The sequence below is a fragment of the Notamacropus eugenii genome, chromosome 5 (genome assembly GCF_028372415.1).
Source record: "Notamacropus eugenii isolate mMacEug1 chromosome 5, mMacEug1.pri_v2, whole genome shotgun sequence".
Classification (NCBI taxonomy): domain Eukaryota; kingdom Metazoa; phylum Chordata; class Mammalia; order Diprotodontia; family Macropodidae; genus Notamacropus; species Notamacropus eugenii.
This window is the reverse complement of record NC_092876.1, coordinates 205,847,194-205,863,038: the sequence shown is the minus strand read 5'-3', so window position 1 is coordinate 205,863,038 and position 15,845 is coordinate 205,847,194. Positions and strand designations below refer to the sequence as shown.

Genomic DNA, 15,845 nt, shown 5'->3' with positions numbered 1-15,845 from the left:
ATAAGTCACAATTTCTCTGGCATCTCATTTTCCCATCTTTAAATGAGCTTTAATAGGAGATCTCTAAAGTCCCTTCAAGACTGAAATGATTTAATTATAGCTCAACTCACAGTGTTGTGTCCTTTATGATTTATAAAGGATTTTCCTCACAACAACTTTGGGAGAAATTATAATTCCCACTTAACAAGTGAGAAAACTGAGATTCGTAGAACATAACTGAATTGCCCAGAGTAACACAATAAATAAATGACAGGGCTAGAACTGGAGCCAGTCCAGTCCAATAAGTATTTATTAAATTGAAGACATGATGCTTGGTTCTGGGAATGAAAAGACAAAAGGTAAGTGATCCCTGCACCAAGGAGCTTACCTTCTAGTGTGAGTTGGAAGGATTCAGCATGTAGAGATAAATATATACAATATATACATAAATAAATACTTATTGGACAGGATTGGCTTCAGTTGCAGCCATGTCATTTATTTATTGTGTTACTTTGGGCAATTCAGTCATGTTCTATGAGCCTCAGTTTTCTCACTTGTTAAGTGGGAAAGACCTTACACCATTTACCAATATAAAGTCACAATGGATACATAACCTTGACTTAAAAAAAAGATTTTATAAGAAAATTAGAAGAACATAGAACATTTTACGTATCAGACTTGTGGATAGGTGAATAATTTATGAATAAACAAGAGATAGAGAACAAAGTTTGGTGTAAAATGGGGTAAAGTTTTTGTACAAATAAAACAAATGCAGCCAAGATCAGAGGGAAAGCAGAAAATAGGAGGAAAATTTTTATAGAAAGTTTATCAGAGAAAGGTCTCATATCTAAAATATATAAAGAACTTTGTCAAGTCTTTGAGAATATGAGTCATTTCTCGTTTGATAAATGGTCGAAGGATATGAATAGGCAGTTTTCCAATGAAGAAAACAATTTATAGTCATATAAAATGCTCTAAATCATTATTCTTTGAGAAATACAAATTAAAACAACCTTGAGATATCATTTTACACCTACCAGACTGACTAAAATGATAGAAAAGAAAAGTGACAAATATTGGAGAGGATGTGGAAAAATTGAGACACTAATGCATTGTTGGTGGAATTTGAACTGATTTTAGAGAGTGTCCAGATATTAGGAAAGACCCTGTTTTCCAAAGCAGTTAAACTACCTATACCCTTTGATCCAGAAGTACTACTACTTGGTCTATTTCCAAAGATGATTAGGGAAAAAAGGAAAAGAACCTATATGTTCTAAAATGTTCTCTTTGTGGTGACAAAGAACCAGAAATTGCAGGGATGCCCATTGGGGAATTGCCAGGCCTAGAGGCCTGAGGGCTACCCGAGTCTTACCTTACCTATTGCAGGTCTTCGGCTGGCCAAACCGGATAAACGTATGAGAGAAGAGACTTTCCAGAGTCGAACGAGGGTTAGGCTTTATTCAGGGTCTTGGTTACATGTGCAGGGGGAACTCTTCCTTAGGAGAGAGAGAGAAATCTCCCAAGGAGGCAAAGTTCTTACAGTAAGAGAATGAAAGCAGAAGTGGAAGTGGGGAGAGAGGGGAGAGGGAAGAGCGAAGAGAGGAGGAAGAGGGAAGAGGGGCCTTCTGTCCTCTAAGGGCCCCTCAGCGCTAAGAGCGCCTTCAGGCTTTCCTGACCCTACTTAAGCTCTCCTGCCGTATCGTTTGCACCTCAATACCGTGCCTGTTAGATAACAATAGGTGTGCCCAGATCCGGGCCAGTCTCGAGGGCGGGGATGCTCTCTCCCATCACGTTCTCATGGGAAGAGGCGGAAATACACGAGATCTCACTCCTCAATTCCCTGCTGTTTCCTGGGGGGCCTCATGAGAACTCTAAGGTTTAGAAGCTCTCACCTTTACCCGCCCGAGACTGTCCACATGGAACTGAGCTTACACCCCCAACAGGGAATGACCGAACAAGTTGTGGTATTTGATTATGATGAATTACTACTATGATATAAGAAATGATGAACGCAGTGATCTTACAAAGAACGTGGAAAGACCTGTGTGACATAATGAAGAGTAAATGAGTAGACTCAAGAGAACATTGTATACAGTGACAGCAATATCGTTTTAAAAAAGACTTTGAGCAACTGAGTTATTTTGACTGCTATAAATGCCCAAATTAACTGTAAAGGACATAAAAAGAAAGATACTAGCTGCATCCAGAGAAAGAAATGATAAATAGAAATATGTATAGAATAATTTTACCTACATATAACTAGTGTCTAATGGTAGCCATCTCTAGGGAGGGGGAAGAGGAGAAAAGAAAAAATTTACATGATAGTTTTGTTGTATATTTGAAAGGAATAGCAAATTGTGCGTAGTATATTTGCAGTTTCATGTGCAATCATCTTTTTTACTGTACTGTGTTATGGAAATGCTTGTTTTATTTCATAGATTAAAAATAAATTTAAAAAAATTTTTAAAAAGTTGTGTGGAGCAGTGATGTCAAACTCAAATAGAAATGGCTACTCCATATTTTGACTTAGAAAACCACAAATGGGCATTATCTGTTATATCGTATTTTAATTAAAAATTTTCCCATTACTTTTTAATCTACTTGGGAGTTTTGTGGGCCTCCAATTTGACACCTATGGGTGGGAGGTAGATTGGATAATCCAAGAGGGTTGATGGAGGCCAGAACTAAGGTAGTAGCAGTGTGAATGGGAAGAAGGAATTGATAGAATTTGGAAACAGGAGTCAGAAGAGGGAGGGATGAAGAAATCAACAGGTAAAGTCAAGAAGTGTTTATTATGTGCTAACTATGTCCAGTGGTTTGTCCTTCATTCTCAAAAGAGGACCATGACATCAGGAAGATGATGACATGACTTGCAATTAAATTGGATTTGAATGAGGGAGGGCTGTGCAAAGACACTGGCTTCACTTTCTCCTCCAGAGCCATCTGGGTCTAGTGACCAGATATAGATCAGGTCACTACTGGGGATATCTCAGGATGCAGCGGGAGACCTTGGCCTTTTTAAGCTAAGGTTTGAGTGAGGCAGTGCCCATGTGGTGAATGTCCTGGCTATTGAGTTAAGCACTGTGAATACTGAAGATAATATTGAATGCAAGCAGAAAGTCTCTGCTCTCAAGGTGCTTATATTACAATGGGGGATAGACAGATATGAAAAGATGGTAGAGAAAGTCCAGGGAATCAGGAGGAGAATTCAGAAAGAAAGGAAAACATGACTGGCCTGTGCTTTTCCATTCAAATGAAGTTTCTGGAAGGAACTGACCAATTAGAGGAAGAGGAGCAGAGTTTGAGAGAGCCAGAACTAGAGTGGACTTCCAGGATGAGGAGGCTTCTGTGGTATGGCAGAGAAAGTCCTCCAAAGGAGGAATTAAGTAAGATATGATTGGCCAGGGATCTTTCCTTAAGAAGTACATTCTGGGAGGAACCCGGCAATCAGAGGAAGGGGCACAGAGTCCCAATGAAGAGAGGTGAGAGTGTAGGGTAACTCCAGGGTTGTAAACCTGGATAACTGATTTCGTACTCCACAGAATTAGGGAAGTTTGGAGGATGAATGGGTTTGGGGGGAAAGATAATAAGATCTCTTTTGAACGTATTGAATTTAGATTTCCCTAGGACATTTATTTGGAGATGTCCAACAGATAGCTGGTAATATACTGATTCTCAGGTGAGAGACTAAGGCTGGATATATGGATCTGGGAGTCATATTCACAGAGATGATAATTGAATCCCAGAGCACTGATGAGATCACTGAATCAGAGAGTGGAGAATGAGAAGAAGAGCACTTCCATCTTTAAATCTATGTCATTATGGTTTTCATGATTAGAAGATGGGGCATGGATGACCATTCTGAAAAAGTCACAGAGAGGATGATAATCGGGATAGCAAAGACAGCATCATGGAAACCCAGGAAGAAGTATTCTAGAGAACATGGTGATATGCAGTATTACATATTGCAAGAAGGTAAAGAAAGATAATGAATGAAAAATGCCATTGGATTTAGTAATTAATTATCCTTGGTTACTTTGGAGAGAACAGTTTCAGTGAAGTGATGTGACTGAAGCCAGATTGTAAGGATTTGAGAAGTAGAAGGTAGAGGAATTAGATTCAATGAGTATAGATAGAGCCTTTTCTAGTCTGCAAAAGGGTGCAGAGATGAATACTTCTACTAAACAGTAGGATGATAGCTTGACATACTGACAATGTTGCATGAATATTTTTTTAAAATTAAGGATGGAGCATTTTTGGAAGCTGTAAGGAAGGAGTCCAGTAGATAGGGAGCAACTGAAATTAAGGGGAAGGTCTTGGGATAAAGGGCAAAAAATGAAGGGGATAGTTTAGTAATAAGAGTTATCTCTTTCTCATTAACCAGGGCAAAGGAGAGCATGAAGGGTTATGTGGAGGGATGTTAAGACATAGAATTGGGGAAGAGGAAGTTTATGGCAGATGAATTCTATCATATATCCCTTGCTGAGAGGAGGTAGCCAGGGAAAGGGCAAAGTGGCATAGGAAGCCTGAGGAAGAAGAGATTGGAAACAGCAGCTATGGGAAGTGTCTTAAGCAGTCAGGAAAGAACAGAAGCATTCCTGTGGATGAATGAGATCCCATTTGAGATTAGATAACATAAATTTCTAATGGCTCCAACAGCATAGTTGTGATGTCCTTAGCCATGTTCATCAGTAGGGAAAGAGCAGAGAAAGCATGAGGTGATGGTGGATGGGGATTTGGTATAAGGCATGAATGATGATAGGACAGGGGGACAAGGGATTCTAAAGTTAATGACATGGTATCTAATTGAACTGGTTAACTGCAGGGTAAAGATGGCACAGGGAGGAAGGTGAGGTCAGAGCAGGAGTTGGGAGCAGAAGGGGTACAGTAACTGGAGTCTCCCTAAGAATGCAGAATAGGTAGAAGGAATAATTGAGAAAGATGGAATGATAGGACCTTGTGGTCAAAGAGAGGAATTAGACCATCACAGAGGTAGAAAGTATAGCAGGTCTTGACTGTTAAGTCAATGTTCTTTTCACTATACAAATGGAAAAATTTTCTTTATAGAAATTTTATTTAAAGCTATTTTTGCTGGAGCATGCCTAATTTTACGCTTGGTAAAAGATGAGCCATTCAAGCATTTTCTTAAAGTATCATGGGTTGTTTGCAAAAAGAGACACTTTTGGCACCTTTACCAATATCCTAACACATTTGTAGACATATATGTAGAATTCTTTTTGCTGTGAAATCCTTAAAATGTCTCAGTGTTCCAGGGCAGAAACAATCTCATTTTGACATTTTAGGTGTTGTGAGGTTGGAACTCACCTCACTTTAATGGTTGATTTTATCTTATTATTGACTCTGAAATTTTTATCTTATTAGAATTGTCTTTTAAATGAAACAGAAATTCAGACAGATGTTCCCTCTTATGCTCTCACCATTCTATTTTTTTAAATCCAATTTATTTTAAAATCCTAGTAGCAGATCATTCTTAACATTGGACTTTTTGCTTTTTATCCATTACAGGTTGGTAGAGAAGCAGTAAGATAGGTGTTTTATTTTTCTGTCTCTCTCATAACTGAAAAGATTGTCTGTTAGCAGTTTGAAGACCACTTAAGGATTTTTTTATTCTCTTTATCTTTGAAGGAACAGATTAAAAAATTTTTTTGGCAGAGAGATGGAGGAATTCTAACAAGCAATGCGTTTTAACCCCCACATAGAATGAACATTGCAGTTGGCTAAAGAGAAAGCTATATGTCATATTCCTTCCATTCAAAATTACTTGATTTAGAGCTGCTGTTATACTTGGACCAATGTTGTAGACATGCAAGTTATCCAATAGAACTTAGAGTAGCTTGGGGTAAGTAAGAAGCAGCATTGAAATGATACCTCTGAATGTGACATTTTTTTCTCATATATAGTACTCTACAGTACTATTATACAGTACTATATTATCTCTCCCAGCCTCTTCACCTTACATGATAAGTAATGACTATGTGTCTGATTTCATTTTTATATTTTTAAAAATTTGCTTCTAATTCACATATCAAATGTCTAAGCTTGTGTGAAATAAAAGATGATGGTCTTGTGCTGGTGGATATAGCTACATTTTTTTAAAAATGAAGATTTTTTGTTTTTGAAGGATGAGCTACTGGCTGTGGCTACTGGCTATTTGGGAAGGCAAGGATATGGAGTTTTTGTGTACAGACAGATCATATAATTCCTGTTCTATAGAAATTTAGAGTCACTGATACATTATTTAAACCTGTGGGATGAAAAATGATAAGATATGGAGGTCTTCCCATTTGTATTTTGTTAGTTTCCTGAAATGTCACTGTTTGTTATGTTGTCCTATTTCAGGCCTTAGATAGATGTCATTGGGGGGCCCTCTGCCACTCTTGATTGCAGCTTCTCTCCATAACAGTAGGCAGTCTTCACAATTTCTCTTGTCAAAAACATTGACTTAATCATTATTTCCACCACACCCCCCATGATTAAGCCTCTCCAAACCTAGCTAGACTTGTCCTTAGTTTACCTTCAGGCCAATACAGAAAGTCTTCCTTGTTTGGGAAGACTTGCCACCCATTACTAGAGTCCGTGAGAAACTATGGTCAACTCCACACAAATATAAAGTCATGGACTAGACTTCTGTTTACTGGATGCTTTTCCTTCGGTACATTCGGTGTGTAATATGTGAAACCAAGATCCCCTGATCAAATTACTCTTTAATGAGCATAATTTAACTCCTAAAAGAGAAAACTGACTTGGGAAATGTACCCCTGTACTTGGTACCAACTTCCCTTTTGATACCCAATTTTGGTTCATTAAAGGAGGAATTATGTTTTTGTCATAAATCATTTGTATTCTCAGTGCCTTGTACTTTGCCTTGCACATAATAGTTAGTCAATGTCAGAAGCATTTATTAATCTTATACTGTATGCCAGGCATGGTGCTAAGTGCTGGGGATACAAAGAAAAGCAGAAGAATAGCATAGCATAGTAGGCACTTTGGTTGGCTTGAATTGAAACATGGGCAACAGAGCAGAAAGGTCTGGCTTGAATTGCTGCTAATAGTTAGGCATATTTTAACAATAATATAATAATGACATTTGCTAGAATTCCATATGGTCTTTTGACACTTGAGGCTTTGCAAAAGGTCTTTTGTCTGTTACTGCATTTGATCACCATGGTAACCTTGTGCGGTAGGTCGAGCAAACAGTAATATTCTCCTCTGACAGATGAAGACACTGAGATATAGGGAGATTAAATGGTTTGTCTCAAGTCACATAGCTATTTGGTGGCAAAGCCAGGGCTAGCACCAGGTTTTCCAACTCTGAACTCAGGTCCTCCACTCCATTTACTCTGTTTATCTCTGAAACCTTGGTTTTAATCTAAAATCCTCACACATAGCCTCACAAGTCCAGGTACATCCTCGAAAAAAGGAATACAACCAGGATGCGTGACAATCTCTGGGTTATTAGAAAAGATTGTCTTAGAGGTTGTGAGTGTGTGTGTGTGTGTGTGTGTGTGTGTGTGTTACTGTTACCTAGCAAAACATTTTTACCAGTTTAAAAAAGATGTCATACTTTTGGAACTTATTTATATAAACCAATTATTTCTTAGAAATGAATGCCTGTAATAATTTCTACTTCATTTTAAACCCCTGGTTAGTCATTTATTTATTTACTATGAAGTGCTTGTTCTGTGACCTTGGATGGTCAAATTATTAATTTAAAAATATTGGACAGGGACATAGATAAAATAAGAGAACCCTGCTGGATTTGAAATAGATCATTTTAGCAGTAATTATTTAAATCTTTCATTCTTTTTACCTGTTAAATTTATGTAATGGATAAAGATTTTTCTTGAGTAGCATGGGGGGAAAAGGTTATTTTAAAATCTACTTACTTTTGAAGTCTCTTCACCTTTGAGAAATTTATGTTCTGGGTTAATTTTATTATGTAGTTTTCTTTTTAAAACCTGTGTTTAAGTTTTTTTTTTACTTTTAAAAAATATATTAGCCTTCTCTTTAATTGCTTATTGCCTGTCAATTTTAACTTCTTTGCCAAGAGCTCTAGTTTTGAAAAGCAAAACTTTATTAATGTCTGTCTGACCTTTAGAGTAGTAACAATTTCTGAATTTGTATTTTTTAAAGATACAGTTTTGGTAGTAATGGTCATCCCCAAATATTCATATGTTAATCAGCAAGTATTTATTGAACATCATCTATGTGCCCAACACTGTGTACATAATCATTGAGAAAGGAAGGAATGTTTCCTCTGTTTATATGAGAATTTAAGAATAGACTTCAAACATGAGATAAATTTGCGTGCATATATGTAATCATGTTTCTCTAAAACTGTGTACTAAAGAATATAATTATTTCATTTAAGAAGCTATTATTTGATAATAAAATAGTCTCAAATATAGCAACTGCCTCTTTATTCTATACTTCTTTGAGATTTAAAGCTTTGAAGTGATTGTCATCAAATGTAGAGCATTTTCTTCTTTGGATGGGATGTGTACGCATTTTGTTTCTGAAATCAATATCAGATATTTTGATAATACTGTCACCATTTTGAAAAGACAAAAGTTAAAGGCACATTGTGCATTGTCAGATTTATCCATTTTCCTTCTCTTACAGGTAACCTTAGATCCTACTCTACTGAGAAAACTGAACATGGGAATCCCCCATCTATCTGTCTCTCCACCTCACAATTGTTGTCTTCCTCACGTTTTGTTCTTTCATTCCAATCTTAGAGAATGTGGTAGACTTTCTCCTTGTTCAAACTAATAACTCTTTTTTTCTGTACTCAGCTGTTATTTGATCTTCCGAAAGCACAAGCCTGACCCTATCACCCCAGCCCCCATTCAATAAATTGTAGTGGCTCCGATCTCCCTCATGATCAAACATAAAGACCTATTTCTGTTATTCAAAGCCCTTCATAATCTGTCCCCTTCCTACATTTCCAATCTTCTCAAGCCTTGTTCATATAGGTGGTGAACCAATGACACTGACCTCCTTGCTATTTTTCTAACAAGACACCCTTTCTCCCAATTCTGTGCATTTTTGCTAGTTATCACCCATTCCTGAAATTCTCTTCCTCCTCATTTTCATTCTATGACTTCCCTGTCTTCCTTCAAATTCCAACTAAAATCTCACGTTCTGAAAGCCTTTCCTGATCTCTGTTAATACGAGTACCTTCGCTCTATTACCTCTGATTTATGCTCTGTATAGCTTGTTTGTACACTTTCTCCCCCACTGGATTGTGAGCTCCTTGAGGGCAGGGATATCTTTTGCCTTTTTTTGTATCCTAGTGCTTAGTACGGTGCCTGGCACCTAGTAGGTGCTTATTGAATAGTTATTGACTCACTGACTGTACCCTTGATGACAGCTCCTCATCCTCCTCTGACCGGTTTCTCCTCCAGTTTAGTCATGTTCAGCTTCCTCTCTGAGCTTCCCCTGACTTCAGACTTTCTCCTCCCTGTCCTGGTGTAAGTGGGTAGCTTCTCCTTCTCCATCTCCCCTTTCAGTTTCCTTTTATACATTAAATGTAAGCTGCTTGATATCACTGTCTCTTTGTTCACATTTTTATTTACAGAACTTTGCATAGTGCCTGGCATATGGTCAACACTCAATACATTCTTGTTTCCTTGACTTGGTATCCTCAGTCTTTGTCACCTCCCTCCCCTCATCATCAAACTTACCCTCTTAACTACCTCTTTCCCCACTAGTTTTCAGCTGCTTGAAGAATGTTGGGTTGTGAGTAAGTAACTTGCTGCAGCCTTGTAAGATCTGACTCAGGATGAGACAAATGAATGGTTTTCAAGGCTTTGTTCCCCCTCTCTATCCCTTCTCCACAAACCTCCCCTTTGCCTCCCACTTCCATTTTTCCCCTTGGACATAGTTCATGACTTCCTGCCCTGGCCCTCTAGATGAGTTGCTTTTGTGAGCTTGGCTTTGACCTCAGCCAGACTTTCTGTCTCCTCTTTCCCTTCCCCACCACACCTCCCTCAGGCCTGTTAATCTGTTAATTGTCCTTTCAATTTTGCTTGGCCCACATTCTCTCACTCTTCTACCAGTGACTGATAACTGGCTACAAACACGTTTAGGTTTCTCCAACGTTAAAAAAGCTTTTACTTTATCTTGTTAAAATTTTCGTGCAACATCCTCTTTTCTCTGCTGCCAGAATTCTAATAAGAATACTAGGGCCTCCCCTCTGTTCTCACATTCTCATCACTTCTTTCTCTGGAAAATTTTACAATTTGACCTCTGTCCTCTTTTGAAGCCACTTTGTTTCAGTTTATACCAGCAGCAGTGGTGAAGTGCTGTAGGAAAAGGCCAGGTTTTTCAAGGTCCACATTTGTCTCTGCTACTTATTAGCTTTCAGACCTTGGGTGAATAACTTGACTCTTCTGAGTCTGCAAGTCAGTAAAAAGAAGAATATAGTATTACCTATTTCATATATTGTTAGGATCAAAGGAGACCATGTGAAGTGCCTTGTAAACATTTAAATATCCCATAATGTAATCTGCTATCTGGGTATGATAGAGAGCAGACCACATATGAGAGTTTATTGTTAGGAGTTGTATAAGAGAGCACTGGTCTCTGAATTGGAGTCCCAGGTCCCTAACTTTGAGTGTGGATTTATGGGCCAATCTAAGCCTGTTTCCTCATCTGTTAAATGTGGGTGGTAATACTATAATAGCACTTATCCTATAGACCTCACAGGGCTGTTGTGATAAAAGTGTTAAGGAAAATCTCAGAGCACTATAGAAAAAGGAATAGTCTGTTTCTGATGGCCAGATCCAATGGCTTCTCATTCCTCATCATCTTTAACTTTTCCTTAGCAGCTCACATGGATAGACTGTCTTTTCTCTCTTGATAGCTTTCTCCTCCTTTGGGCTTCTATGAAAATCAGATCAGGTAGGTTTCTCTCTGGCTGTTCCTTTTCTGTCTTCATTAGTTCTTTCTGCCATCCCTTAGGTCTGAAGGGCCCTGACAGTTCAGTCTTGGGTTCTTTCTTCACCCTCTGTACTCTTGAGGCAAGCTAACCCATTGTCATGACTTGAATTACTGTATTGATGGAAGTAACCCCTAGATTTATATATTCATCTTCTAAGTTGCTGCCATTTGAATGTCCTGGGCACATCTCATCTTATGATATCCAAAACTGAACTCGCCTTTTCCTGAAATATTGCTTCTCTTTTTTGTTGATATTAGCACAGTGCAAAACCCCTTTAATTCTCTCTCTAAAATAGTTCTTGCACTGGAATCCCACAGTTGTTGCAAAGATCCAAGTTGTAAAGCCCTTAGAACAGTGCCTGATGCACAGTAGGAACTATATAAATGTGAGCTACAATTATTATTTTTTATTACTATTATTAATATCACCCAAACCCTTCTTACCACTTCACTGATCTAGTTCAGTTTCCTGTTGCCTCCTATCTGGACTATTGTAATAGACTGGTCTCTATCTCTGGTGTCTCCCTGCTCCAGCCTGTCCTTATTTCTGCTTTCCATTTTCTGAATGCTAATACTAGCCTTACCCTTCATTACCTTCTCAAAATCCTATTTTTCACTGATTACAGGATAAAATACAAATTCCTTGCCTGAATATTCAAGATCTTCCATAGGTATGTTCCAAACCTGTCTTTCCAGTCTTGTTTCAGTTTATTATATATTTACTGTCCATCCAAGTTGCAACATTGACTTTCCTCGGTCTTATCTTGACATCTCCTAGCTCTCTGCATTTCTGCATACTGTCCTACTTGCCTGGAATGAATTCCTTCTACACTTCCACCTGATGAAAATTCTCATATCCTTCAGGGTTGGCTTCAGTTTTTCCTTCAAGTTGTCCCTGCAATTCATTATGACTTCTCACACCCACCTAATCATAACTTGATTGGTATTTCAGTCGTTTGCATATATGTCTCCCCACCTCTACCTTCACTACCTCTGGGCTTTGCTCTCCCTCCTGCTGTGGAACCCTTAGGATTTCCAGACCTTTTCCTTCATCCTACAGCTGAACTCTCTTATGTGTGCTGTCTACTTTCATTAGAATGTGGTCGGTCTCATTTTTCTATATGGATCAATAGCAGTTAGGACAGTGGTTGGCATACAATAAATATTTAATAATTTTCATTCATTCACTAGATTGAATGTTCCTTGAGGGCAGAAGTTATCATTTTTCATCTTTATATCACCTGGCACAGAGCCTATGTGTAATATCCACTATGGAAACATTTTTAAGTTGATATTAATCCAGCCATTGACCGAGGCAGAATAGAAGTGACCATCTTATCTTCCCTGATTATTGACCATTAAACTACACTTCCTTTTCTTTAAATTTTACAACTGGCTCTTACCTATAGTAAGAGGAGAAGAAACCGTAGAATACAGAGAAAAGAAGGAAATAAGTTTGTGTTTATCGGATAAATGGATTAACCATTTTTCCCCTTTCTTTTTCTAGGAGAGAGTTATGTATGTGGTTCAATAGAACCCTTCAAAAAATTGGAGTACACCAAGAATGTAAACCCTAACTGGTCAGTAAATGTCAAGACAACCTCTGCTTCCCGTACGGTGTCTTCGCTTGCCACTGCCAAAGGCAGCCCCTCAGATGTGAGGGAGAATAAAGATTTCATTCGGCCCAAACTAGTCACTATCATCAGAAGTGGTGTGAAACCACGTAAAGCTGTCCGAATTCTGCTTAACAAGAAGACCGCCCATTCATTTGAGCAAGTTCTCACTGATATCACCGATGCCATCAAACTGGATTCAGGAGTGGTTAAGCGCCTGTATACCCTAGATGGGAAGCAGGTAAGATGCTTTTGGAATGTATTTTCTCCCAAATTCTCTGTAACTACAAAGTTCAAAAGATGAGATGTGAGACTAGGTGGGTATGTAGAAAATATTTTATTGTTTAAGTTGTTTCACTCTGAAGCATTTTGAAGGAGTGACCTTATACAGTTTAACAGAATTGGCCGTTTGAAAAGTAAAGTAAAACTAAATATGAGTAGAGTTAAATAACCCTATATATGTAATGCAAAATATAGACAAATAAAAATGATATATGTCTGTATATCTGTATGTTTATGCACAAATGTGCACATATATCAACACATATATGTATACACTTATAATTTTAATACTATCAATCACACCCACTCCAGGGGTACGCTGGAGCCAGATCATATTGGTTCAGGAGCCAATTGTTAAAATTTTCAGCGTGAACATTTACTAGATTGAATGTTCCTTGAGGGCAGAAATTGGAAATGCTACAAAGCAACTTGATTTATTATTTTGTTATCTGTCTACACTTCAGAAAGTGATGGAGAAAATGTTAAATAATATAGATTAAACTTAAAAATATGTTGTGCAGATGTACTTTGTTTTCCACCTGAGAACTGGTTGAAAATATTTACCAGTACACTCTGTCTGTTTTGCTAGGAGGTAATATGTCATGAGGTCCAAGCATGGAGGTGACTCCAAAAGCATAACATTAGGCAGGAGATGACATTGCAGTTAATTTATTTGATTCAGATTAGGTATCATGTCTCTGTACCTGGGTAAATTCCAGTTGTTAAAATGTTAAAGATTCTAAACACAGACCTAAAGAGTGAAGAACTTCTGACTGACTGAAGTTAAAAGGTATGTTTTTATATACTATAAATTTTGTATTTAAAAAGATTGCAGTCTAAAAAATAAGTATAAAAAATTTTTCTTTATTTCATATGTGTGCTAAATGTTACTTGACCTGAAATCATGGACTTGTTAATCAGACTTTATGATAACTTAAGGAATTGTACTACATGACCTCCCATCTACTTTTCATAAAGTTTCTACTGATACTAAAATTATAAAGTAATATAAGCTAACAGAAACTCCCATAGAGTAAGATGCAGAAGTTCTAAGACATTAGTTTTCTTTTGAAAAAATTTAAATTAGGGCTTTCTAACCAATTTTTGGGTTATATAGTTAATATCTAAGTATTCTTTGAAAAATAATGTATTTTTCCATGGTGATTTAGAATATTTACATGAATAATACAAATTAAAAGTCAAACAAAACTATCGAGTCAAATTAAAAACCAATTTCTATTTACCTCCCATACTTCTAAGACTATAGATTGGTTGAAATAAGTTTACAAGCATATTTAATTGAGGTTGTCTGAATTTTCAAGTGATTTGTGACCTTTCTACTTGCCTTATCTTTTTTTTCTAACCATGATCTGATAAGTAAATATGGATAAAGAAGCTGAGTGATTATTTTCCCGTGACTATTGAAGGTCTAGGTTTCAAGGATCCATAGACTGAATATCATCAATATATCAGTGAGTGTTCAACAAGACTTTTGCTGACATTCAGGCATACTGAATTATAAGAAACGTAATGTGGGAGTTTTGTGAATTCTTGGTAATGAGAACAATTGTTTTCTTTCATCTAAAGTTTCTTGTATTTGATATCTTTTCTTGGTGAGCTCATTTGATCACTGAATAAGTGAATAGAAATGACAGGATCTGTAAGTTGCATATTTACAAATGTATACCCTCACTTTTGTTTACTACACTTTGCTACTCTTGATGACACGAATGTTCTCTTCTACCACTTTTTTTAAAAAAAGCATTTTAATTCTTTTGACTTCTTGTTGCTAATGCTTTCTCACTTCAAAACTTCAAGTTACTTCCAGACATTTTAATCCTAGCGCCATTTTGTAAGGTGGGTAATTGGCCAGTATAATTATCCTTTTTGTACTGGTGGTAGGTAACTCATGGTACTGAAAGGAAAAGCTGACTATCTTATTTTTAGTATAGTTTATTTCCTATTTTATCTTTAGTATAGTTTATTTAAATAAACTATATTTAAATAAAATCTATAATGACCATTTTGAAACTCAAGTGCTCAAGTGTTCTGTAGTTTTATTTTTCCATTTGCCAAGAGTAAATACCTTTGAATGACCTAACTTTTTAAAGCAATTTCTCCTTATTCCACATCCTAATTCATGACCTTTTCTAAGGTAACATCACCTTGTAACTCTCTAGGGTCTTCTCATATCTCTGCATACTGAGTGTAAAGGAAATTTAAAGTACTCCGACTGGAGTCCTCCCTCCAGCTCATAATGGATTTTTGTTTGTTTATACTACAAGGTGTTTTCTGGAATAAGTATTAAGATTTTGACTCCCTTCCCCATCTTCTTCAGGATCTGCTTCAGGACTATAGGTATCACAGTGGCCAAGCACACATTTCTCAAGATTTTCATGATGAATAGATGTATCCCAAGAAGACCACTGAGATTTTTTTTTTAAACTCCCTCCTCCCATAGTCAAAGTCTCCAAGGCCATTCTGTTGATACTATATTTTGTTTCTCAAAAATTAATAGTGGTGTTATGTCATGCCCCCTTGATAGGAGTTTCTGATGAGTATTGAGGAACTGTAGCAGAATTGGAGACTAAGATAGGAAGATTTTTCTGCTCTGGTGCCCAGAAAGAGCAAACCTACTTTTTCATTGACCATGGGAGGCTTTCGTATGGTTTTTGGGAAAAGACAAATCTGCTCACATAAACAGTTTGCTGAAGTGGCAACTGTGGACAGTCTTGGCATCATTTTAAGCAGTGGCAAGAATAAATTGCCTTTTCCCGAGGTTCCCCTCAGAGTTGTGTTCCTTCATGTCCAATAAGACATTGGCAGCTTCCATAACCAATTGTCTTATGGAACCCACATTTTTCTTTAGTGAGGCTCAACTCTCAATTGAATAACATCCTTAGATGTTCTTCCCTCTCTCCTTTTTTATTTTAATAGTTAACATTGATAGAGCAATTTTAGGTTTTCAAAATGTTTTGCATATGTAAACTGATTTGAACTGAACTG

At 37.2% G+C, this 15,845-nt stretch overlaps 1 protein-coding gene across 3 annotated transcripts in view; it reads left to right on the top strand.

Moving 5' to 3' along the window:
- Positions 1-15,845, top strand: part of DCLK1 (doublecortin like kinase 1) — a 405,519-nt gene that overhangs the window by 17,135 nt on the left and 372,539 nt on the right. For all 3 annotated transcript variants that reach the window (XM_072611906.1, XM_072611909.1, XM_072611908.1), the window contains exon 3: positions 12,452-12,798. In XM_072611906.1, the coding sequence (XP_072468007.1) occupies positions 12,452-12,798 (347 nt within the window). The remainder of the gene's footprint in view (positions 1-12,451; positions 12,799-15,845) is intronic.